The following is a 24,375-nucleotide window of genomic DNA, read 5'->3' as shown; positions in this document are numbered from 1 at the left end:
TTATCATACAGCAAGTTGATCTAAAAGATTATACATGGAATTAAATCATACTATTGTTACAATAGTGATATTTACAATCCCTGTGGAGAAAGCAGGAGTAGAGTTTCAAAAAGGCTCAGTACTAATTACAGATGGGTCAGAGTGTTTCACTCCTTATAGAAAACAAACCCAAACCATGCTGCTTTACATAGATGTAGCTAATTAAAACTTCAAGGCCATTTTTCCAATTTGAAATGGTTCAGATTCATCAGGCAACTATGTTAGTCGATCTTCGAGAGGGTTGGTTGGCTTTGTGGAAGAGGGGAGGGGAAAGCAGTGTGATAGAGCAAAGGAAACCTCTTAACAGCAGGATGTTTGACGATGTTGACTTGTCTCACCCAACCTCACTCTCAAGTCTTACACTTATATAGCGCTTTTCTGGACACTCCACTCAGTAATGGGGACCCCTCTCCAGGATGCTGCACATTGGTGGTGGTGGAGGGGAGTCCCCATTACCTATAAAGCGCTTTGAGTGGAGTGTCCAGTGTAAGCTATTATTATTATTATTATTATTAATTATTATTATTATTTATTATTACTACCACCAGTGTGCAGCTCCACCTGGATGATGTGACGGCAGCCATAATGCTCCAGTACACTCACCCAACACCAGCTCTCAGTGGGGAGGAGAGCAGTGATGAAGCCAGTTCAGAGATGGGGATTATTAGGAGGCCATGACTGGTAAAGGCCAGGGGGAAATTTGGCCAAGACACTGGTGGAACTGCCCTGGAGGTTCTGAATCAATCAGGTGTCCAATATCTCAGCCCCCATTATACAGAATATCAAAAATGGAAGAAAGGCACTATTCATTCTTCATCAGGTACCAGCTGGGTTAGAGTCTGCCACTAGCAAATTATTTGATTGCCATGAAATGTACAAATACACATCGAATGTAGGGCAGCTCTCTCTTTTCCCTGTGGTCTGTGGTGTGGGTGATGTCTTTTTCTACACTGGGTTATGTTATAAACCATCTGTTAAGAATGAAGGAAAATCTGATAATACAGTTGCACTTCCTGCATTTTACAGTTTTCTGTCTAATATTTAGATATGGATGTGACAGAACCTTATTAAACAATAACAATACTGAAGATTTGCATATAGGCTCTCGAAATCACCTTAACTGAGCTGCAGACTTCAGTGTTGCTGCTGAAAACAACTGTTGCTGCTGACTCTTGACTTCCTCTTATTTAGGCCTAATGTAAAACATAGCGAGATTGAAAAGCAGGAACTAAAGGAAGACTTACTCAGAATGAGGGAAAAGCAGTGATCAACTTTAAATGTGGACCTGTAAGTCTCCCCTTTTAATGGGCTGTATGAAGCGTGAAATGCACCCGGCTCCCATTTCACAGGGCAGCAAAGTCCTTGAGGTCAGAGGAGGGGTCAGACACACTCCACACTCCAGATCTGCTCCAGGATCAGAAGACACAAGTCACCTATTCCCTGTCCTCAGCTCACCATGCTGCCAGGTCCCACAGGGATTTAGCATCTCCCACTGGCCCCAGTAGTGCTATCACACACAGTGACATCAGAACCAGTGAAGCCGAGACGCCCGGACTGCCCACCCGGATAGATCCGCCACAATGACTCAAGTTGTTTGCTAGTCTTTAGTTCTCTCCCGTGTTTGGTGTTCTTATTGCTCATCTCCGAAGAAAAGGTCATTTGTCTTCTTCCAAGAACTATTAAAGACAGACAAGTTCTTCCTAAGTCATTCCAGTTTTACAAGAACATAACACATCGGTCTTTCACTCTCTGTACTTTGGAAAACACTCAGTTTCAGATTTATTAGTCCTGTCTATGCGCATTTTGGAAAATACACAAAAAAAAACAGAATTATAGCAGCGATTACTACATTGTGTTCCTTTACTGTTCATTTGTTTAGCATTTTTCTGTGGTGTACTGGACCTTAATGTTCAGCATCCATTTTTTCAAACATGCAAACCTTATACTTCAAATGTCTGCACTTTTATTGTAAAAAATGTTATAAATCTCATAAATCAATGATTAAATATATTATCTGTTTGCTTACTGTGGTATTACCTTACCAGAATGTAACATGCTTCTAAAATGAGATCAAAGATGATGAAATAAGAATAATTAAGACCAATTAGCTCACTTATTGGAGCTTGTCAATGCCTGCTTTTTGAAGGGGCCTGAACGTTTTCAAAGGCTTGGCCTCACTAAGAAGAACTCCAGCCAGAAACAGAGCCCCTTCTACTCAAGGCTATCCCACAAAAAATAGTGGTTTCTGGAAACAGTCCAGGTACTTTTTAACTTTTAAGGCTTGGGATGGAGTCCAAACAAAAGATTTATAATCCTAATATGGGCCTCGCAAAGTTATGCAACTGTATGGTCATAGTTGCTGGAGCCCAATAAATATATCTTATGTAAACCCCACGTTTTTGTTCGTATGCTCAACACAAAACGCAGATCACTGCCTAAGGATAGTTGCAGTGCAGGGAGAAATATTATTCTAACTGAATCATAGCCATACAGGCAATGATAATGACTAGAAGTGACACATTTCCATTTTCAAGTTGGTTAGAATTCCAGTTCTATCTGTGTCAATACTGAATACTTTTCACAAAACTGGTTATCAGTGGCCAGACTGCAGTCTCGCCTCTGGACCATTTGAACATCAACTTAACATGGAATCTTTAGGTGCTGTATGTGCTAAGATAATCTATCGGTTCGTTTATCTTGAAGTAAATGTTCTGTAACATTATAAATGAGTATAAAAACCCACTTTCCCATTGGTATTTAAACAAAATCATGCAGCTGAGGACAAATGGACAACGACTGCAGGTCTAGTTGTACTTTTCTTATGCTCAGCTCCTTGCTGTGACTAACTCTTTGGTGTTCTGCCAATGTTTGTCCTTGGGAATGAGATATAACCTCTTAGCTTCATGAGAGACCTAAAGCAGACTACACCTTATCAGCATCTGTGGAATTGACTGCTAGTGCCGTTTATCAGCAGTTGAAATTTATCAGTGCGTATCCAGCCACTGTAGTGCTGTCATATGGTGAATACAGAAGTAGGCATCTTTATTAAAGACCTACACAGAAATGCCCACATGGACAGACAAAAGGACATGATCACATGTACATCAAGTCAAACGTACACTGGTCTGTGGTGTTGATTTGGCGATGGCCCCACTGTGTGGTGATCTTCAAGTATGAGATGCACTTCTACACACGTAGAGGGAAAGTTTGAAAAGCTATATTTAAAAATAAAGAAGAAGAAAATATTTGTATTTGAAATAACATGATCATAAAAGTCGAGAACTAGAACATTTTACACACATAAACCTACTATATTGACAGAAATGTACAGAACAAAGATAAAGGAACCAATTGAAAAATAAAATGTAGATGTAATAAATGAGAAGCAGTGCACATAAATACAGAACATCCATTTAGATACAAGCCACAGCAAATGACATTGCTGATAAGGGAGACTCTGTGAAGAATTATGCAACAATTCATAAAGCTAATTTCACTGGTGGAGCCTTCACGGTTTTCAGCATCATGTGTAGCCTACTCATCTGTATGTGGACTGATCTGAAGTTACATAACTGTGTTAAAATACACTCCAGTCACATGTTGCTTTCAGCCTTGAAGCTAGATATCTCGGTGTCACTTGAATTGTACTGGCAGCGGTTCAGACATTTACAAACTGCCATTAAAGATTCAATTGTGATTCCTTGCCGAAGATTCAGCCTCCATGTGAACAGTGTTGAAAACAGGGCAGGGCTAAATTTCCTGGGAACATGTGACTGACTTCTGCATCTTCAGGAAAAAGGAGAAAGCAGACCTTTAAAGTACCACCCACAGGGTTGAACCGAAGGCCTTGGAATCAAACTCGAATTGCTGTTGAGACTGAGCCCTCTTTCCACCAGTGTGCCCATTAACCTTTCACAGGGTTGGGAGAAACAGACGATTTGTGAAGAACTGACAGATACTGGCTGGCGGCAGGCAATTTGGTACTTCTGAGCTGGAGCGCTCCTGGTAACTTTTGTTGCTGAACGAATAGGTGAATTGAAACAAACTTTAGCCCCTGCCATACGCATTAACTACGCTTAATAATGGAATGGAAGACAAGCAAATTAATGGCAATATTTGTTTAAAAGGGATCAAACAAATTCTTAGTTCTTTAAATAGATGTTATTAAATCACTTAAAATGACTTATTTTAAAATATGTATTATTAGATCATTAAAAGCTAAAAGTAAAACTGCAATGGACAATTTTCTTTATAGTATCCGAGTCTAGTTAATTATTTTTTCACAAAGAATAGTTGCTTTGACCTGCAATGGTTTTCAGAAGCTATTGTTTCTTACTTGCTGTTTAAGCTATTGCATCTTTTAGTACTTCATTTAGCACTGTTTATGAATCAGGCCTTTAATAAGACTTTAGGACAGTAATTCGATTATTTAATTTAATTTTAAAGTTTATTTTTTTAATCTAAATGTAAATCATTTTTACATCAAATCTGTTTTGTCCAGTGTGGTGAAACACTGAGCTGAGCTGATGAATTGGAAAATAGTCAGAGCTTGCCAAGACACATCTTAGCTGAGACTAATTGTCATGTTCTTAAAGTCAATAAAGAGCACTATGATCTGGCAGGGTGTTTGTGACTAACACTGCCTTCACATTATAAAAGTGACTATAATTGACTCACACTTTCAGTTTTCACAGGCTCTTCTCCCTCTAGTACGATCTAACAAGAATATAAAGAGCAAGCAGCACTATGTCTTTGAAATGCTTTACCTTAGTATTGTGCTACCCAATTTAATGCCAATTCAATATACAAGAATAATACGGTGGTCATTTTTTATACAGTCCATATGACCCAAATGTCTTTCTGCGACTTAATCTCAGGATGCATATTTGTGCATTTACACAGCATCGGGTGCACAGGACACAAGAACATAAAAACAAACAGATACTACTGTACATTGAATTACTTACTCCTCTTTAGAAATCCTTAAAAAAAAACAATTTCACAATTTCACTTCTCCAGCATGTGTGTGTGTGTGTCTTGCATCCAGTAGATCCCTGAACCATTTTACCTTTTTATTGCAGGAGTAGGTAAAAGCATATTTATTAAAATTCCTAAGCACAAACGAAAGAGTTTCTCAACCCTGTACTTGCATTCACCATTTCAGCAAAGTCTGAATTGAATTCTTAGAAATGCTTAATGTTTTCTGTCACACTGTAAGGTAAAGTCAATACCAGAGCCACAGTGGCTCATTAGACCTGAGCTCAGCTTGGTTTCTGTAGTTAAGCGGACTGGAGAACTTCAGTCCTTAATGAACAAAGTAAATGTTACTAATAACAAAAGACATTTTAAAGTTGGGTGAAGTAAGGCATGACTTCACTGTGGTCATCTGTGGTGCCGTCTGCTTCCTGGTTGAATGATCTCTTTAATCCCTGTTTTGTTCCCACTAACGAACTGAGCACTGGGAATCTTCGGTTTTCACTGTCTACACTGCCTCACGTGCTACTGACAACCACAGCATGCTTCTTTCTGTATGGCAGCTTCTGGGACAGCTCGGGCTACAATTTATTCATCCCTCCGACTGTGTAACGTGCAAAATCGTGAACATCAATAACCAGCTGTCATGCCAGAAAATACCCTGATGATGGGCACACAGTAGCCAGGTTCTCAGATTCTTTGGTGCCATCTGATCTATCCCTGTGATGAAACACAAAACCAATACCTGGATGAAGAGAGCACTCTTCTTTCAAATAAGAAAAGAAAAGCGGGGGTGGTACACCAATAAACTAGACCAAACCTGCACTGCTTGCCTTCAAAGAGCAGGGAACAGCTGCTAAATGAAGCAGTGCAGAAACGCGTTCCTTCACCACAGACCTGTTTAAAACCATTATCCTCATCAGAGGAGGAGGGCTTGGTTTCTGTAACTGCATATTCATCCAGTTTTTATCTTTAATTAGTCTTTGGAGATGTAAAGGCCGTCACTTGGTGGTATTTTACAAAAAACGTCTGTGATAAATAGCTCTGCGTTATCATCTGCGGGCACAAACTTGAAAAGACTGATTAAAAGAGTCTTTGTGAGACCGAGCATGCAAAAGAACATGGCAAGGTTTTCTTCTTTTTATGAATGAGACCAAAAAAGAGTGATTCTTCGCATGGTTCCGGATCCACGTGTGAATCATCCCTGCTTTGTGAAAGCTCTTTTAAATCAGAGTGCCAGCTCTCAGCTCTGTGACTCATTACGCCCCTGACTCAGTGGTGAAGAGATGCTGGGTTTCTGCATGTCACCAAGAAGGAATGCCTCCTTACAGGCTGTCAACTGTATTGGTGTCCTGTGACAGGCTTTCAAAAAATGATGTTTGGCATTGTCAGGAAAAAGTGTGGTTAATTAAACTGGATTGGCTTTTTTCACGAATACCATACCTGTACGTGTTGAGACAGTGGGGCTTCAGCTGGAAGAATCCAAGAGGCCTGGCATGTAGGGGTAGAGGACTGGTTCGAAGTGCAGACCGAACTGTAATGGGATGGGTCTGATAATACACGGCACAGGATGATCCAGTCGCCCCTGACCTGCTTAAAACACAGGCCGTGTGCTAGAACATGAAAACACAAGGAAAACCCGAAAAAGAAGAGAGCATTCAGTCCATCTAGTTCATTTAGTTGTGAGTAGCTAATTGATCTAAAAGTCTCACCCAGCCTTTGCACGGTTCCCTACTTGTTCCATGCTCCCACTCATCTTTGTGTAGAGAAGTGCCTGCTGTTCTCAGCTCTGTGACTCACTATGCCCCTGACACAGTGGTACCCTTCTCCATAGCTTCCACCTGTGTTCTCAGGTTCATGTTTTGAACCTGATTCTGAGGACGTCCGGTGGGTTGACTTCATCAATTCACAATGAAGATTGGGAATATTGGAATCACTTTCCTTGCAGTCTTCACTGTTCAAGACTTTTCTGGACATCCAGAGCAGCAATATGTTATGTGTAACATAACAAGGTAAAGAAAATAAAAACACAATAGTTAATATATTAATGAAGTCTTATTATTTCTTTTGATTTAACTTCTACATTTTAACTGTATATCCTAGGTTTCTGTTGGTCTCCTTATATCTTCCCCTCATTGACTAGTTTCTTAGTTTTGTGATTTTGCTCTGGACTTCAAAATATTCTAACTATAACTTCAATCAAAAGCTTCTTTTGAATCCTCAATTGTAAAAAGATTATCAAGTTCCAGTGATCACAGAATTAGATCAGCTTAGTATGTTGAAATGAAGAAAAGCTTCTTGGATATTGAAATGAGAATCTCCTTGTTTGTAGTGTCTGCCTGGGGCAGAGAGGGAGGTTGGAACAGCTGGACATCTGTACGTGAAGACAGGTGTTAAAGTCTTCCAGATCTGTAAAAGAATATTTAAATCAGTCAGTATGAGAATGTGGGATCATTTGGTTTCAGACAGGCCCAAATGTGGAGGTTTGAAATTATTATTTTTTTCACATGAACTGCCACATGTAAATGGCAGAAATAGAAAATGGGCCATTTCTGCTTGCACTGTGGATTACATGTGTTATTTTATCTATGGCAGAAAGAAACCGGGAAACTTGACACATTACACTGACAAAAAGCACCTGCTTTCACATTCATTTTTCAATCTAAACAAGAAACAAAATGCTCATAAAAGCGTGTCCTTTGAGTGGAAGGCGTTGAGAAAGCAGGGGTGGGGGCTATGGGTTGTACATGGGTTTTTTTTTTTCAGAAGGCTCACAGCTTCATTTGGAGACAGCAGTGAAAAACAATCAGGATTCCAATAATAATGTTTTAAATACTGGTCTGCAAACACTGCTCCTTATGCATACTCGGTTTAAATGACAAACTCGTTGGCACTCAATAGGCTAAATTTATGAACTGCTGGAACTGTATCTAACCTGCCTTTAACTTAACCAGTGATTGCCAACTTGTAGCTCTATAAATGGCTCCACCAACTACCATAAAGAAACATCAGGCTTTCTGAAACCTCTCCCAGCACACATTTGAACCAGACAGGATTGCACCCCGTTGTTAAAACTGTCTGGAGGGCGTCTCTGCGCTGTCCAAATTGCACTCTGCCGTTTTCACAGCCTCACCGCTCACGTGGAATTCTTTCGAACCAAAAAAAAAAAGAGGGGAGGGCAAGGAAAAGAGACACTTTGTTCCTGCTAGTGATTGCATTAACCATGCTTTTCAATTAAAAAGCCAAGGACTGAAAGGAGAGGATGTGGGCGGGTGTCTCCCACTTCGACTCACGTTTTTCTGTGAGGGGTTATGACTCATTCGCTTCAGGCTCCACATCCTCATCTGGCCTCTCACCAGAACGGTTTGGAAGCAGCAAATGAGAGCCTTCGTGAGTCACTGGCTGCGTCTTCTCCCTGTTTCAGATCTGCTTCATTCACGTAACGATCAGCTAAAAATAAGAAAAGACAGAGACGCGGCTCACACAAGCAGAACTTTCCGCCGCCGGGTTCAAAGACGTGACTGCGTGCTGGCTCAAACCTCAAGCCTGAACAACAAGCAGATAAACAACCTAGCAAAATCATCTACTTCCAGACAGACAGCACAACTGGTAGAAAGATTAAAAATGAGCTGCTGCCAGAAGTGACATTTTTCTGAGACAATGAAAGGGATGACGAACAGAGAAATCCTTCATTCCATTGGTTATGAAAAAAAAACTCCACAAAGGCAGAAAAGTATGTATTTTTGTTTTGGAGCAATGCTCCTCAAAAATAGCTTGATTGCATATGGCAAACACTAATATTACTATTGATAATTTAATAGATATTAGTTTAGATTCACATTTTGTGGTGAAAGGTAAGTCAGTATCAAAGTATCACTGCGGAAACAGGAATCTGAGATAAACACACAACAGTTCAAGGACGAAAGTTACTATCAACTGTGAAATGACCACAAAGGAAAGGAAATATAGAGCCATTTTTGGTACAAGATGAAGACAATAACCTTGTCAAAGATACACTATTAAGCTGAATATTGTGACATATTATCTCATTTGTCAGCTACATATAGGTCGAACTGGTTACAAATGAAATTCTCGATTCAACACATTCAAACAGAGAGCGAAACAGAACCTGAAACACGCAGCGGTTATTAGCAACACGTTTGGAGATTTGTGTTTTGTCAAGACCTTAATTAAAATGATTTTTTGTATAGTATTTATATGTTAGATTTTGTATCCGCGATTTAATTCATATTATGGAGGCGTGTTCAGCACTGAAAGTACAGTATTTAACTAGTGTGTTCAGTTTGGTGTGTAAAGATTTGCTTCTGATTGCGCTCCAGAAATGAAAGGCCCTGGTTAAAATGTTGAAAGGACGGTTATTGTAAATGCTTAAAACACGCAAGATCCGGCATTTCGGGTGGGTTTAAATTTAGAGCTCACGTCGTCTGCTATTGTCAGTTCGGTCCCACGTCAAACACAACTTCCTTTCCAAAGCAAAACTTTAAACGTGGCTTTTCTGCTCTTGACATAACGATCCTATAAAAAGAGAGACGTAAGTTTTAAAAACGGTCTGAAAGAGGAACATTTCTTCCACCTTTTAACTGTGATCTTTATCGCTTCCTCTAAAAGTCAAATCAAACATTTCTGATCGTTCGGGACAGTAGTTACAGGCCTGTCGAAAATCAAAGGAACGTTAATTTTTAGGGGAGTTAGGAGAACTTTGGAAAGAGACTATGCAACACTCTACTGAAAAACTTCTTTAATCTTAAAGTATTCAAGATTTTTCTCAATACATAAAGAACTAACGAAACGTAAAGGAATTTAATTATTTTAATCCAAGATAAAGCATGAGCTCAGTGAAACGAAAAAGGCCCACGCCAATGCAACTTTAAATGCATCTTATACTCCTTTAACAATTACATTAGCAATTTAGAAAAAATCTTAATAATGTCATTCTCTTAACTTTAAGAAAGGTGTGTGTGTGTGGTGAGGGGGGATTTATTCGCGGTTACTATTGCTTTGGTGGGATGTATTCCCTAAATCATTTTACTGGTTATCTTGCAACGGATGCTTTACTTTTTCTTCTAGTTGGCGTTTTTTTAAAAAGTAACAATTTAATCAAGTGGGGGCAAAGTTTATAAAACAGGTACAGCTCGGCAGACACTAAGCAACTTGATCTACAATGTCAACACCGCGCCGTGCCAGCGAGCCGGGGCGCACGTGTCCTGATGGCAGACACGGTGTACCCGGGCGTGGGTGCAATTCATTCACTCACTCACCCACCCACCCGTTCACTCATTCATCCCGGTGGCCGGCCACAATAGGCAACTGCCTATTGTGCTGTGAGGACGCAATGCGGAAGGCAAGGCCAGGTCGCTCTGCGGTGGCGCAATCGGATTAACTATCCACACAGCAATGATCTTCCTACCGGGCCAATCTGATATCGCCACACCTGCATTTGTGCGCTTGTGAAATCACAGATTGTTCTGTACACCCCAGTCATTAGACAGGCACTGCCTACGGCCTTTGACTACGGTTGACATAAATTAAATGAGGGTGAATTTCAACCGTCCGTTGAAGGGCACTTTACCACCGACCATCCCCCCCATCTCTTTTAGCCCCTGCCTTGTCTACGATTACACCGAATATTCATTTCCAATCAATTTTAATAAAACGATGCCAAAGTTTTAGTTCTCTTCACTGCAACAGATGCCCGCTGGCTTTGCTGCCACCATGGGCGCCAGTCGGAGTAACGCTCGGGAGCGGAAGGCGTCCCCCTCCGGCGGCGCAGCGAGCCGGGCGGCATCAGGAGGGAGGAAAAGTTAGCCACCGAGAACAAAAGAAAAGAAAAACACAGTTTGACTCTCAGCCCCAGCCTGTCGCAATGAAACCGATCCTCGTGTCCACGTGTTTTCGTAATTTCCATGTCATTTAAATATGTAAGCCTTCCTCGCCTATCGGGTGGAGGTGGACCCCATCGTCAGCTCCATTTGTCAGACACTGGTCTGAAAGCGCAAATCACAAACCTGCGCCTGTTTGCGCCCGCCTCCCCAGACACGTTGCCTTGGGAGCAGTTACACGGGGGTGCCTCCGCCGGCCGAGATCCTTGAACCCACCTCAGCTCGCTGGAGCGACTGGCTGCTACAGCACTCCAGTGCGTGGATTTACTGCTGAACAAAGGAAAGCGCGATTCACTCACTCCTGCTAAGGTATGATACCGTCGCTTCATATAACCGCATGCTACCCAGGCCGACAGGAGGAGGAATATGTCAGACACGTGTGCATGGGGGGGAGAAAAAAACCGATCTGAAGTTCAACTTACGTAACATTTTATATCAAGATGTATTCAGACTTGCTCTGGAATACCCTGGGAACAGTCAAGGCAGGAGTGTTACAGTGCGCACCGTTCAAAGGTCCGGTTTGAAAGAAAGGTAGACAAGGTAACTGAATTCTTCATGCATGTATCGAGTCCGGCATTTTAATCCCTTAATGTAGCAGTCCTGCGATTTATTGGATGTGTCCTAAGTTCTTCATTCTTATACAAGAGAGAAAATAAAAAAGGCAGGGCGGAAAACGAGCGTTTCATCTACACAGCTATTTCTTTAGATGTGATTAAGAAGAATTTAATAAATAGCAATGTTTCAGTGCCTAATCTGTAGCTAGTTGGAAAACAAGTGCATTACTTTTGTTTCCGCATCTTTTATTTGATTGACATCATCGGGGTGTTAGGGTAAAATAAAAATAAGGGCCCTGTGATTGAATTAAACTTTTCATCTGACCATTACTATTATGCTAGGTCGGACAGTTTTTACACCTGGCGCACACGTGCTGTGGTTATTCCGTTTTGCAGTTTTCCTCACGACGCAACCCCGGTTTAATCTTTAAATATTTGCACTAGCCGAAGTCTCGACTCTCGTGACGGATGAGGTCGTTTGTGTTTGCTGGAAAATGTGGCGGGTCCGTCTCTTACCTCATTCTGCACGGTTCTCGTTCTGCTGTAGTTTGGCTGTTTTTATGCCAAATTACAACCCCTGTGGTGCCAGCTGTGAATAAAGTCTTGTCTTTGAGTTTATTGGTATCACCTTAAGAGACAAACCATCACGTTATGCAGACGAGCTAAAATGTGCAGTGTGCGGGCAGGGAGGGTATGGTCGTCTGAAAGATTCGACCGAAGGAATTTGCAGAGAAACGCTATACGTTTATAAACTTCCAAAACCTTTGAATTGTGGTGTGAATAAATTAACTGTACGGCGCCTTTCTTTTTAAAATTGTTTTAAAGTCTCATGCACCGATGGAATTGGGATGGAAACGCTGGTCCTACAATTTATTTAAAACAATAATAATTACAACTATTCTAGCAAGTAAAGGTTAAGTATTATATCAATAGAAAATAATGCGACATGATTATGGAACTCTTTGAAAAATGTCCAGTGTTGTTGGGTTAAGTTAAACGTGCATACGGTATATTCAAATGAATATTACAATTTCTTCAATAAGCAGTGATGCCCATTTATAAAGACGGCCGATTTTCAGTGAATGCTTCAATTAACGTCTGTGTTCGAGTTTGCTAGCGTTGTACGGTTTTCTGTCGAGCTTCCGTTTGGGCTGTTTAAATGGAGTAATTTCCGTTATTGAATCATGCATTCCTTTATGAGGGTTTGGGGATGAGGAGATGGCCGAGACCAACAGGCACGATTGTGGATACTCGCAAATACCCTGATCGTCAGGAGAAGCAGGTGCCAGGGGAGGTTGTTCATTTCGCATTTGTGAAACATCTCCCCTAAACCTGTAGATGTAAGGTTTGCGCAGTTCACGTTAAATGAATCTCTCCTGCATGGAAGATTTACCAACGAGATCTTGTAATTCTGCGGTTTATACTGGTTATCTTGATACATTTTTAAGACGTTTCCTTTAATCCAGGTGTTTGTTTTCGTAAAAGCATGTAACCATTAATGGTTTGTTTACTATGCTGTTGTTACATAACGGTATCCCAGGGCTCAGATCAGCGGTCTCCTTAAACAGGGAGGATTAACCTGTAAAGACTTATTTTCATTGAAGCCTTTAAAGACCTGTAACTGGAATGTACTTACAGTATAACAAAAATAAATAGTGTTGCACATTCGTTGCCAGTTAGCCTGTTCAAAGTTAATAAATTGAAAGATGAAATGGACACGAATGTAAAAAAATACCTTTTCTAGATTTTGATGGTTGATAGTTGGACGATTTTAATTGTGTTAAATTAAGATGATGCTGTTTCAAACTGTTTATATATGGAAGGAATGTTATGTAGAAGTGCAGGAAACACTTTATTTATGATACATTTTTATTTGTAGATTTTTCTTTTTTTGGTTTGTTTGGTGAATAGCAAAGTTTTGTGGATTTATAAGGCTCTTTTAAAAGTCTTTGTGCGTGACCCTGGGTTATTTGTTTTTACTTTTTATTTTAATTCTACTCCATTTCATTTTATGGTCAGCCTGTATGCTAAAGAATGAAGATGCTTTCAGTTTTTCAGGTTTTTTTGATGTCTTTAAGATTAAGGAAGGCACCATATTTAGTATTCTTTCTGCTTAATGTTTGAAGTGGTGATCATTGCACGATTTTTGAACAAACGCCTAAAAACTGGCTCTTTGAAACTCCCCCATTTTAGCAGTTTTCCTGCATGTTTGTGTTGTAGTTTACTGAAACCTTTAATCATTCTTCAGTATGGAATGTGAGTTAGTTTGCCTACAAACTGTGTCATGTCTTGCCTTAAGATTTGGATTCATTCATTAAAATGGAAATTGATTGACAGTACAGCTAGCATATGTTACCCAGGGTAGGAGCTGCCTCTCTGATCCCAAAGAAAAAGATATTATGATGATCTAGCTAAGCTAACTTGCTTAGCCCGTTAATGGTTAATGGGTAAATTTACCTCAGTGTTTACCTGTGGTTTCATACCTCAGTGAAGCCTTTGTTTCATTTTGTCTTCTGCAACTGGAGTGCTGCAAAGCCTCAGTTATAAAATAAACCAAAAATCATGCTTCCTCCAGTGCTGAAACAGTTGAGTTTGTCGTGCACTATTTGTGTTAATGTGTTAGCTCATAATGCTTCCTAAAAAGGTGCTTCTAACAGGGGCAGAATGTGGCTGCATTATAGTTAATATTGAAATGAATCTCTTGTACGGTACTTTAGCCTACAATAACGAGACCTTATTATTTTAGGGTTGCTTTGTGACCTAATTTAAGGCCTAATTTTTAAATGAGCCATGTTTTCATGTTAAGTATCATTCCTGATCCTTTTTCTTATTACTGGCCATTTCTGCTGGAAACCGTGGATAAATTATTAATGTCATTAACAGGTGGGAAAGCTGAGATGATGTCCTGTTCCATTGTTGATGAGCTCAGAAAAGCCCACTTATCTCTCTAAATCTGTCTTGTATGGAAGCAGAGCTGGAATATGGTGCTACCAGGGGGCACATGTTCATATCTTCCTGCTTGGCAGAGCCCTTCTTCATTTAGCAGTTGTAAATTAGTAGGTGCATCTATGCAAAAAAACCTGCTTAAGGCATGGAACAAACCACAGCATCTAAACATGACGCCAGATACTGCAGTAATTAAAAATGACTCTCACCACTGTTAATTCAGCTGATTGTTGAATGGACTGATGGTCTTCTTCTGGCCTCTTGATCCAATACGTAGAGGGACAGGAACCCAAACAAAAGGTACTGGGAATGTTGAGGTTTGTGTTTCTGGTATATATTCCATGCTGCCAGGCCAACACATTTTGCAAGCTGCAACAGGGCACACTGGATGAATGAACGAGGTAGATCCTCAGCAGAGCTGTTGAAATAACACGCCTTTGTCTTTCTAGGTCAGTGATGAGTACTGGCGGATAGGCCCTCTGGCTGATGATGTCTGCTTCAGATTCTGACTGCTCCATAGACTGGTTGGCCAGCGACGATGATAGTGACAGCGTGTTTGAATCCGATTGTGACCGGGCCAATTCAGGGAGGACATTGCCCTTACCTCGTCAGCATCTGTGCCACGCCGGGGACACTCGGGAGCCTTGTGCCCCACACTCAAACTGCGCCCCATCGGAGAGCAGGCGCGGCTGTGGCCTGGACAAGGGCAGCGTGCCCACGTGTGCGGATAGTGACCAGGTCTACGCCCTGGCTGGAGCCCCGCGCAGGCGTGACAGGTCCTGGGACAGGAGAAAAGACCTGGAGCCCCTCCAGGGAGAGCAGGAGGGGGCCTCCTCTTCGTCCTGCCCATCGCTGGGGCGGACCGAGCGCTCTCCGGACAGGAAGAGGGACAGGAGCTTGAGGGACCCGGAGCACAGGGAAGGTGGCCGGGCCAGCGGGTCAGAACAGGACAGGATGTTTGCTCACAAGGTGAGCTTTAGAGACTGGCTTTTGGGTTCAGTACAGGAAAATAACCCGTGAGAGGCAAAACAAAAGTGACAGAACTGACAACCCGACACCCCCCTTTCTCACCTTTTTTTCAGGTCAGGTGCTAATTCGTCAAGCGTGAGCGTATCTTTCCCTCGAGGGGAATTCGTAGTGCCCTTGCTTTCAGAAAAGTACCTTGGAGTAGTTGATTTGAGAAAGGAAGCGTGCTTGTCTCAGAAAGAATTAGTTAAAATGCCCGTTGTTGTTTTTTCTTAAACCTTAAAATTGCATGACCTGGTTTGACTGTTTTGAACTGGTTTTAAAATGGAACAATTCATTCTGTCTTTTACTGTGGAAGCCACACTTCACAACTAGTATGGAAAATATCACCATTTCAAGTGCAGAACTGGACTTTAATTTCATCCAGTTGTCGGTCCAGTCCACACTAATGCTGAGAATAAATATCCATTAATTCCTTGATGTTTCACATATATAGAGCAGAATTAGTTTTTTCAGTTTTTGTTTTCCTGGATTAATGTAAAATTTTGGTCTGATTTGTAATTGGTAAAATAGCATTTCCATCTCTTAGATAAAGGATCTGATCTTTAGTGAGACCTTTAGTCCAGAAAACCCTAAGGGTTTTTTGAGGAGATTGACTTGGAGAGTCATTGGAGCCCCTCTCTGGTTTGTCGGTATAACAGACCCATGTCTCCATACTCACTGCCTTCTAGCCTTCCCCAATCATCATAAATTCAAAATAGTTAATTTTTTGGTCACAGCTGAAGATTTTAATTAAGATTGGAATCTCAAATTGGGTTGTGGATGTATTAGCCATTTAATATTTAAACAAGGTGTAAGCCATTAAAATGAAAAGATTTCCATTTCTGACAGTTCACAGCAGAAAAGCTGTTTTTAAGTAACTCCTGCAATACCAAAAAAATCTGTTGATTTTATATTGTACATAACGGACGTTTTGATTAATATATATGATAGAAGATTAATAACATAAAAATAATTGGAACAAACAGGACATTTCTAGATACACACAGCCTGTTTAGATGTAAGGAGTCAGAGGCCTTCAGAGTATCTAGACTGTTTAAGAAATAGTTACTCAAGCTTAGATGATTCTGTTTTGCAATACGTTGTCACTCTATGATCATAGAATGTGCTGCTTATATCTCTTGTGTCACAGGAAGACCCTTGGGTTAAGCAATCTGGGTTTGGTGTTGAGTAATACAAAACCTTTGCCTGCTGGTTGTTTTCTTTATGGAAATTCTGGACTTTAGAGTATGTTTCCCAAGATATCAACCAGCTTTTTCTATCTAAAAATCTGTATGTTTTAGAGATAACTGTGGAGTTTCCTACAGTTCTGTTAACAATATTAAGCAAGGTGTGATTCAGTATTTTGCCCTTATTATTTCTCTGGCTGGTTAGGAATAGAAGATCTATACAAGTCTTAGAAACTGATGCAAGTCATGTAAGACATTGACATTTAGGTCAAAAGGTCACATTGGTGGTTATTGGAAGCATGTGTTTTCGGTGCACATTATTGTAAATGTTATGTTACTGTCTTTTTTATAATGTGTACATGAATTTGTTGAAGTATTGGATGCTGCCAGTTAAAATATTTATCTTCCTAGTTGGAAAATTCTCTCTAGATACCTTTCTAAAACAGGGAAGACATTTTGAAATTGGATCATCATGCTTGATTCCCTTATTAAGCTTGTTGGGTTGTAAGGACCATGAATGGACCTTCCAACCATGAATAGAAGTTAAAAGTTAACAAATTAAGATTGCTCAAAGTTAAATAAATAACAGAACTTGACATTTCTTAGTAAACCAAAAATATAAATGGCTGTTTCTTATTTGTAGTATTTTTTCCTAATTTTGGTATATTTATAACAAAGCAAGAAAATGTTTACTATTTGATTATCATGCGCTAGTGTGTTTTTATTTTCCAAAATTTAAAATACACATCTACAGTTCATCTTAAAGATCAAATTCATAATGCAAGATTGTTTAACAAGCAGACTTCTATAAGGAGATTTAAAGGATAAAATGTACAGTGAAAATATCCTGACTTGGATGTGTTCTCCTCTTCCAGTGTATGGAGCTGCAGTGCTACATTCACCCACTGTCTTCAATCTTGAATGGCTTGCGATCTGGGAGATACAGACAGCGTAAGTGAATTAACCAAGATAAATGTATTGTCCCATTTTCTTTCTGCAACCTTCAGATGCACTAGTAGGTTACCATAATTCATTAAAATATGGTATTAAACTGAGGGCTTTGGGGGTAGTATACATTGTGTGCCTCATTTTCCCATTTAGTTATTTAAAGGAAAAGCAGCTTTGCAGTAGAGCTGGTCAGCTGTCGGGTTCTTGGGATAGAAAAGCGTGCAGCCTGCATCAGACTGGAATATTTTTAGAGTTCAGATTGTGTTCTCATTTCATTGTGGTAGTTCTGTATAGAAAATTACACAATATTGCCATATGAACTCTTTTCATATGGTAAAATGACATTAAATACCATAGATATTTCCAGTCTTAGATATATACCCTCATATTATTGCTTGCTTACATTTATCATCTTGTTTGTACTGTGCTCTTACTACCAGCCCCAGACTAGAACAGCAGTAATTACCAAGACTTCCTCTTCCTGTCTGATTAATAATTTCCTGCACAACTGGAAAAGTCTGAAAGACCGATGCATAGCTTGTGAAAGGACCTCACGTCAAGGACATGTTGTGTTCAATGACTTGTAACTTGTAAATAATACATTTGATGCAGTTCAAATTTTCATGTTAGCTCCATGTTTCCTGAAAATGTAAAATTAACCAAGCAGAATGAATGCATTTGCAATGATAAGATTACTGGTAAACACCATTCTGCTTCATCAGGCTGTGACCAATGACAATTGGCCATGTTTTGCACTGATCACTCAGTGTTTTTCCTTCGTTAAGTAGAAATGCATTTGATGTGTGAAGTTTTAGCCAGTTGTCTCTTCTGTAACAGTCCTGATGGATCTATATTTTATAGTACAGTAGCTTTGTGGTGTATAGAGAGGGAAAAATATGAATGACAAACTACCTGACAGTGAATCAACTGGTAAATGTGATGGTTTAGCTACTATAACCCTTCGTACTGGCTGCTCTTGTGTAGTCGTGCCTTAAGTTGTTTTGTTCACATTTTTGAAGATTCTAATAAATGTGAATTTAAGATTGTAAAGTGACGCATCTTAGTCTGGGCAACAAGAAACCCAGTTCGATTGTAACAGTCTAAATTGTTAAATAAAATTAAATATGCGTAAACACCAGTGCAGGCTCCAAGTAGATCTCTGATGCTCTGATAACTACGTGTGCTGTAACTCCTGATTATGTCTTAGGTGTCAAAGTCCTTTGCAGAGCACTGTATGTGTAGAGCCAGCTTGTGCTTTTTCACATTGCAGATTTCCTTTCTTGTTGTATTCGTCATTTTCATGAAGTTTTCAGTCATTTTCTTTTTTTCCAGTAGAATCAGTCGGAAACATCCTGTTACATCCCACAGACTTATGAGTAGATATAAATGTAAAATGAGTTCTGGCTGTTTTACATTTGCAAAATTTAAATATTTATTCTCTTAGTGAGAAAGGTGGGTGAACATAGACATTGCTTCAGTCTCCATGAGACGCATACCTTTGGCACAAAAACCCGTGAATATAAGGCATAATTCCATGCTTTATTATAATAGCCTGGATTTTATATAGAGTTACTCTCATGGTACATTGTTGAAACAATGTTGAGTTTCCACAATGACTGAGAGCAGTTGACCCTCTAGATGAGTAACGCCAATTGTTTGGGGTTTTTTGTGTTGGTTCAAGACGTGAAGAGCAGGTTGAAGAGTTCATTTCCATTTCTGTAACAAAACTTTGCATCATTCTACAGTAACAGGCAGTGACAGGAACAAAAGGGCAGAAGGAATTTGAACTTCAAAATCTTTCCAGCAGCCTCTAAAAACAAAGTTTAACAAGTTACCAGTCCCATTAAAAGCATTACAGTTACTGACAAACTCTCAGACAATATGAAAATGTATTATGGGAGTAAAATGCACGTTGCATGTTTCCAATTTATATTGTTCATTGTGCACACATTTTCACAGCAGTGATTTTATATTAATCTGCATTAACCCATTCCACTTCACTGCTGGATTTAGTCACAATAATTTGTATTTTGTTTTTTTTTAGGACTAAGCAGTTTCCAAGAGAGTGTTGCCATGGACAGAATCCAGAGAATAATGGGTGTTCTGCAGAACCCATGCATGGGGTAATTACATTCACTGGTTTTCTAATGTTCTCTCTAGGTGTGACTGCTTACCCAGCCAGTCAAATCCACCCTACGGACAACAGCCAATGGGGTTAATCACACTGTGGCTCCTCTGTTCTGTAGATTCTCTATAATGATGTCATTTGAACGTATAGGATAGCATCACAGTGACCATCAGAACTCCCAGGGAGTACAGCAGTGTGACTATTCTAGATTTTAAGCTTTCAGTTGCTTGAACGCGTGTCTGATTTCCCACACCTTCACAGAATAGCGTCTTGGAGTTTTCAGTACATTTAGTTCATTAGGAAAATGATTGCTTCACTTGCCACAAGGAATGTTAAATGTAGTGCTTCGAGGCAGCAGTAAGATGCCTGTGATTTTCCTTCAGGCAAAAATGTCAAAGGAGAGTGGTGAGGTAGCATGAGAATTACAGTGAGCTTATTGAAATAACCTCATTTGCAGTTGCTGGGTTTTTGATGATTTTGAAAAAAGGAAAGGCATATAAGATTAAGCATGTTATTGAAAAATCAGTTTCTGATCTAAACTGGTTTTCCTATAAAATAACAGTCATTGGAGAAAAGTGCTGGACCTTTTGAGCTGCAGAAGATTTGGTGCTGTAAAACCATTTATTAAATGCAATCAATTACGTGCAATCTGAATACCTAAAGGAGGACCTTCCTTTTTCTTGTTCGGCAATGCTTGAGTACCTCCTCACTTGTGGATGGGGTATAAATTTAGTGCTTCAATGACGGAAGCCATGCTAATGTAGATTCCTGGATTCCCAGCTGCCCACTTCACATGCAAGACGAAGACGAAAGAGGGAAATATCTGCTCCCCCCATGAATTATCAGGCTGGGTTGTTACTATCATTGTCACATTCCCACAAGTGAAATAAAAATAGGTAACAGCCTGGAGGAGTGAAACTGTGGAGGGAATACAATTGTCTTTCTGAGCAGTTATTGTTCTGGATAATCTATCGCAGAAATTCAGCACATGCTGGGAGCACAGCCGGTGGCTTCTAGCCATGTGATGCTTCCTAATTCCAATTAACCATCTGTCTTAGAGTAATTGGAATTAATAAGGACTGCAGATAACTTGGTCCTGAGATCCTACCTTAATGAGTTTCTGGAAGGCTGCCTTGCGTTATTATAACTATTCACTTAAAGCTCTGGTGACCCTTTTGGCACAGCGTTAAGGCATATTTTGAGACCTTCTTAGCTGACCTATCACTGTTTGACATGTATGTTGTATTATGAGTAAACTCGCGAAGGATTTTTTTTGACAATTCCTCCCCTCTAAAATGTTAAGACTGGATATGTACGACGTCTTCATCTCTTAAGAAACCTTTAGACAGGCTACATTGATATGTGCTGAAGTAGATTTATTGAATAAAGGATTTTATTTCATTATTATTAGCCCCAAATCCATATTGTTCTGGCTAGACCACACAGGGTATGTTCTCAATGGTCTTTTTTTTTGTGTTTCATATTGTGGTCAGAAAAATAGTTGTGATCAATATTAAATGACCATGATGTGTCTTCTCGGTGTGTTGCACTTTCTAAAACACTTTGCTCTTAACTTGCAGCGAACGATACATCAACATCATTCTGCAGGTTGAGGTGATGCTGAAGAATTGGTTCCCTCATGTGAAACCCAGTGACCAACGCCTTGATGAGGAGACCCAGGACACCCCTCCCTCAAAGAAGCTGAAGGTATGTTTTTGTGCACGTTATTATGCTGTGGCTTTTCATGCAGAAAAGGACATTTGGTAAGAGCTTCCTTGATGTAAAAACCCACTTTTAATACCGAAAGTGTAAGGAATGTTTGGTTTGTATGCAGGACGTATTCCATAACCTTTAGAGCAGGGGCTTCGTTTCATTTTCAAGTTAAAATATTTCATAGAAGATCTCTGCTTTGTAAAAAAGTTCAATTATATGATTTCCCTTGACACCGCCTCGCTGACACACCTCAGAGGTAATTGTGAGCAGTCGAGATTCCTAGATGGCCGTATTGATTTCTGTTGGAAGTGGCACCGGACACAGTGAGGAGTTCACTGTCCATTTAGACCACTAGCAATTTCATTGCAAAGTCACTTATCCACTGGAGAAGCCATTTCAACCCTAAAAACTAGATTGTTCTACAATATGTATTCTTCACTGTGCCTCCACTAAATTTCCATTCATTGTTCCTTATCTTTTTTTTTAAAAAGTACCTCAAACTTATGAGCATCCTTCTCTTTTTGGTCAGAAACTTGAATAGAAAAGCTCCCATATAAATCCAGTTGACATACTGTATTTTGAAAGCAAAGTGAGAGTAGGTCTGAAATGGCTAATTTACTATAAGGACTGGCTTTTCAATTGTAAATTGGGGAAAAAAAAAATCACAATCATTAAAACAGTTTTTTCCTTCTAGATGTCTCCCTCCGGGATGACCCGGAATGCTCCAAAGGCCAGCCCCACGTCTTCTTGTGTTCTTCCTCCGAGCCACAAAGCCCACAGAAATATTGAACTGCCTCCATCCGGCACTACTTCATCCACAAACTTAAAGTGGCTGCACACCTCCCCCATCTGTACCCCCTCTGTGGAGCATGCGCTGGGGAGACTCGGCCACCGGGCCGCGGCCAGGGAGAGCGACGTCACGCAGGACAACGCGGTCTCCTCCAGCACCGACGGCCGCCGCCCGCCGCCGGGGAAGATCAACGCCCCCTGTTTGGAAAGACTGCTGAAAGCTACGGAGAGCATCATCAGCCATAAAGGGACAGGGTCCGCGAAGGAAACGGGCTGCTCTTAGTATAGGAAGTCGCTCTGGTCTTTTTGGGGAGGGACAGTGGTTCTGTCATCACCCCCGCCCCCCTGTAAGTTAGAGTTACAGCCGGAAGGACACGAGACATCGGTTCGGTTTGAACGCTGGCGACCGCAAACCCATTCCAACCTTCAAACCAGAGAACGTAGGCCTTGTGTATTGGCTCCAGAGGACATCGAGGTCTGGGGACAGAGGGTGGTGGCGAAAGTAAAGTAAATCTGTCGTAATGTGAGCCGTACTTTTTTACCCATGCCGAGGTTTAGTCAGCTGCGTTTATTTTGATAAACCGCCTTATTTGTGCAGTCATAGGCGTACGTATTGACACCTTCCATCGCCAAGAGTTACTCCCCGAATTAGTGATACATGTTGCTAAATATATTATTCACTGTAAAGAGTCTGTGAAGTAGTAGAAGTCTATAATTATACCTTATATCTTTAATTCACCTGAAATTTGCTGGGATGAAAGAGTGTTTGGTTAAGAGAAAGGAGATTAAGTAGTGAAAAAATTTCTACATTCTTGAGAATACTTTGCATTTTTTGGTTTTGACAAGTGTTGTTTGTCCAAAGACTACCTTTCTGATCAGCATTTCTCTATAAGAAGCTGACTGCATGAGGAATGACACCCAAGAATGAGATGTTTGAGGTCTATTGATAATTAGGTAGAGTGCAACTTGGCTTAACCTGCTTGGCTGAGGCCCAGCCTCCTGCCTGTTGGACAAGGAGGCTGGGACCTAGGGGCAACTGCAATGGTAGAGATGGGCTAGCAGAGGGGGAGAAAATGTGAAAGAGGTTTTTGCATACATATAGATGGAGCTTTAAAAACAATCAATTAAGGAATTATTGATGTAGAACAGGTAAGATGAAAGTGGCTTGGTTGTTGTCATTCCTCTGGAACTTCCATATAAACAGCTTCCATTTTTTAAGAACAAAGACTCATTGCAGGGGATTAGTTGGGGCTAGGATGAGTATTTGTAAGACACAGCCATTACTTTTATAAGGGAATGGAATGTATGAGTAAAGAGTGTTTTAGGAACACTTTAAGATGTCTCGGTAAAAAAGAAGAATGAGTCATTGTCCAGATAGATTTGAGTTGTGATTGTGTGCAAGCAGCATTTTTTTGTTTGTAATTTCAGCTCTCAGAAGCATTAATGATGTGACTGTTACTTCATATTAGAATTTAGATTAATTTTGATACAACACTGCTACCTCAAGCTGATACCATGTCAGAGGTTAAAAAAGACCCTCTTAAGTTGAGTTGTCATGAGCCAAACTATCTGGGGTTAGGATGGGTGGGCATAAGCCAGTGTTTGTACACACAAAGATACAGATGAGGTGTTTTAAACCCTGACTGGTGCCATTATGAAGAATGTGAACTACAGATATTGAAAGTTGGTCCAGGCCAATAGTGCCTGTACATCTGATGTTAACCTTTGCCTGTAAGTGGTTTTGTGAAGAAAGATCACCTTCGAGTACCCGTCTCCAAAAGACACACCAATCCAGGAATCTTTGAGCTCTTGCCATTTTCTGTATTGCAAGTAAATTATTAAAACTCTGCCAACTGTATTCTGTGGTCAAGTGTAATAAACATTTAAGTCAGTACAGGCTGAACAATGTATACACTAAAACCACCAAATGGGGAAAGGTATTACTACGTGTAAATATTTTGAACAATGTTCCAGGTTGTTAATTTACACTACAAAGTGGCCTTTATAGTGTGACATTTTATACTTTCAAAATAAATGTGGTTATATTTGTTGATGTGAAAGAGTGTATTATATTTCTGAACTGAATTGAAAATGGTTATTTTATTGGTGTTCTTGTTCCTAAATCAGAGCTTTCAGCATCTTATCAGTGCATTTACCCAATATTTCATTTCAATAGGATTGTCTCAAAT

General features: G+C 40.2%; 1 protein-coding gene and 1 long non-coding RNA gene across 3 annotated transcripts; one reads left to right on the top strand and one right to left on the bottom strand.

Annotated features, from left to right (window-relative positions):
* Positions 1–1,083: 1,083 nt before the first annotated feature.
* On the bottom strand, positions 1,084–11,119 carry LOC107076953 (uncharacterized). The gene is made up of 5 exons (XR_001478072.2): positions 11,040–11,119; positions 8,307–8,463; positions 6,457–7,422; positions 3,159–3,254; positions 1,084–1,715 (listed from the first exon to the last, which is right to left on the bottom strand). It is a non-coding gene; the product is annotated as an uncharacterized lncRNA (long non-coding RNA).
* Positions 11,103–24,246, top strand: LOC102684911 (circadian-associated transcriptional repressor). Of its 2 annotated transcripts, none has more exons than XM_006629051.3 (6): positions 11,103–11,222; positions 14,863–15,382; positions 17,484–17,559; positions 19,601–19,679; positions 21,265–21,391; positions 22,092–24,246. In XM_006629051.3, the coding sequence occupies exons 2-6, from the start codon at positions 14,900–14,902 to the stop codon at positions 22,467–22,469; spliced, it is 1,143 nt and encodes a 380-aa protein (XP_006629114.3). In that variant the 5' UTR covers positions 11,103–11,222; positions 14,863–14,899; the 3' UTR covers positions 22,470–24,246. The 2 variants fall into 2 exon arrangements, with proteins under 2 accessions (XP_006629114.3, XP_015198991.2); XM_015343505.2 differs by lacking the exon at positions 11,103–11,222 and adding an exon at positions 11,270–11,453.
* Positions 24,247–24,375: the final 129 nt, after the last annotated feature.

This window comes from Lepisosteus oculatus, chromosome 5 (assembly GCF_040954835.1).
Source record: "Lepisosteus oculatus isolate fLepOcu1 chromosome 5, fLepOcu1.hap2, whole genome shotgun sequence".
Lineage (NCBI taxonomy): Eukaryota > Metazoa > Chordata > Actinopteri > Semionotiformes > Lepisosteidae > Lepisosteus > Lepisosteus oculatus.
This window is presented reverse-complemented; position numbering and strand designations above follow the sequence as displayed.

Bases quoted from the DNA above. Each gene is read 5' to 3' on its own strand.
- LOC102684911 (XM_006629051.3), top strand. From the start codon at position 14,900: ATGATGTCTGCTTCAGATTCTGACTGCTCCATAGACTGGTTGGCCAGC. The intron at 15,383-17,483 runs GTGAGCTTTAGA...CTCCTCTTCCAG, and splicing joins ACAGGATGTTTGCTCACAAG to TGTATGGAGCTGCAGTGCTA. The intron at 17,560-19,600 runs GTAAGTGAATTA...GTTTTTTTTTAG, and splicing joins ATCTGGGAGATACAGACAGC to GACTAAGCAGTTTCCAAGAG.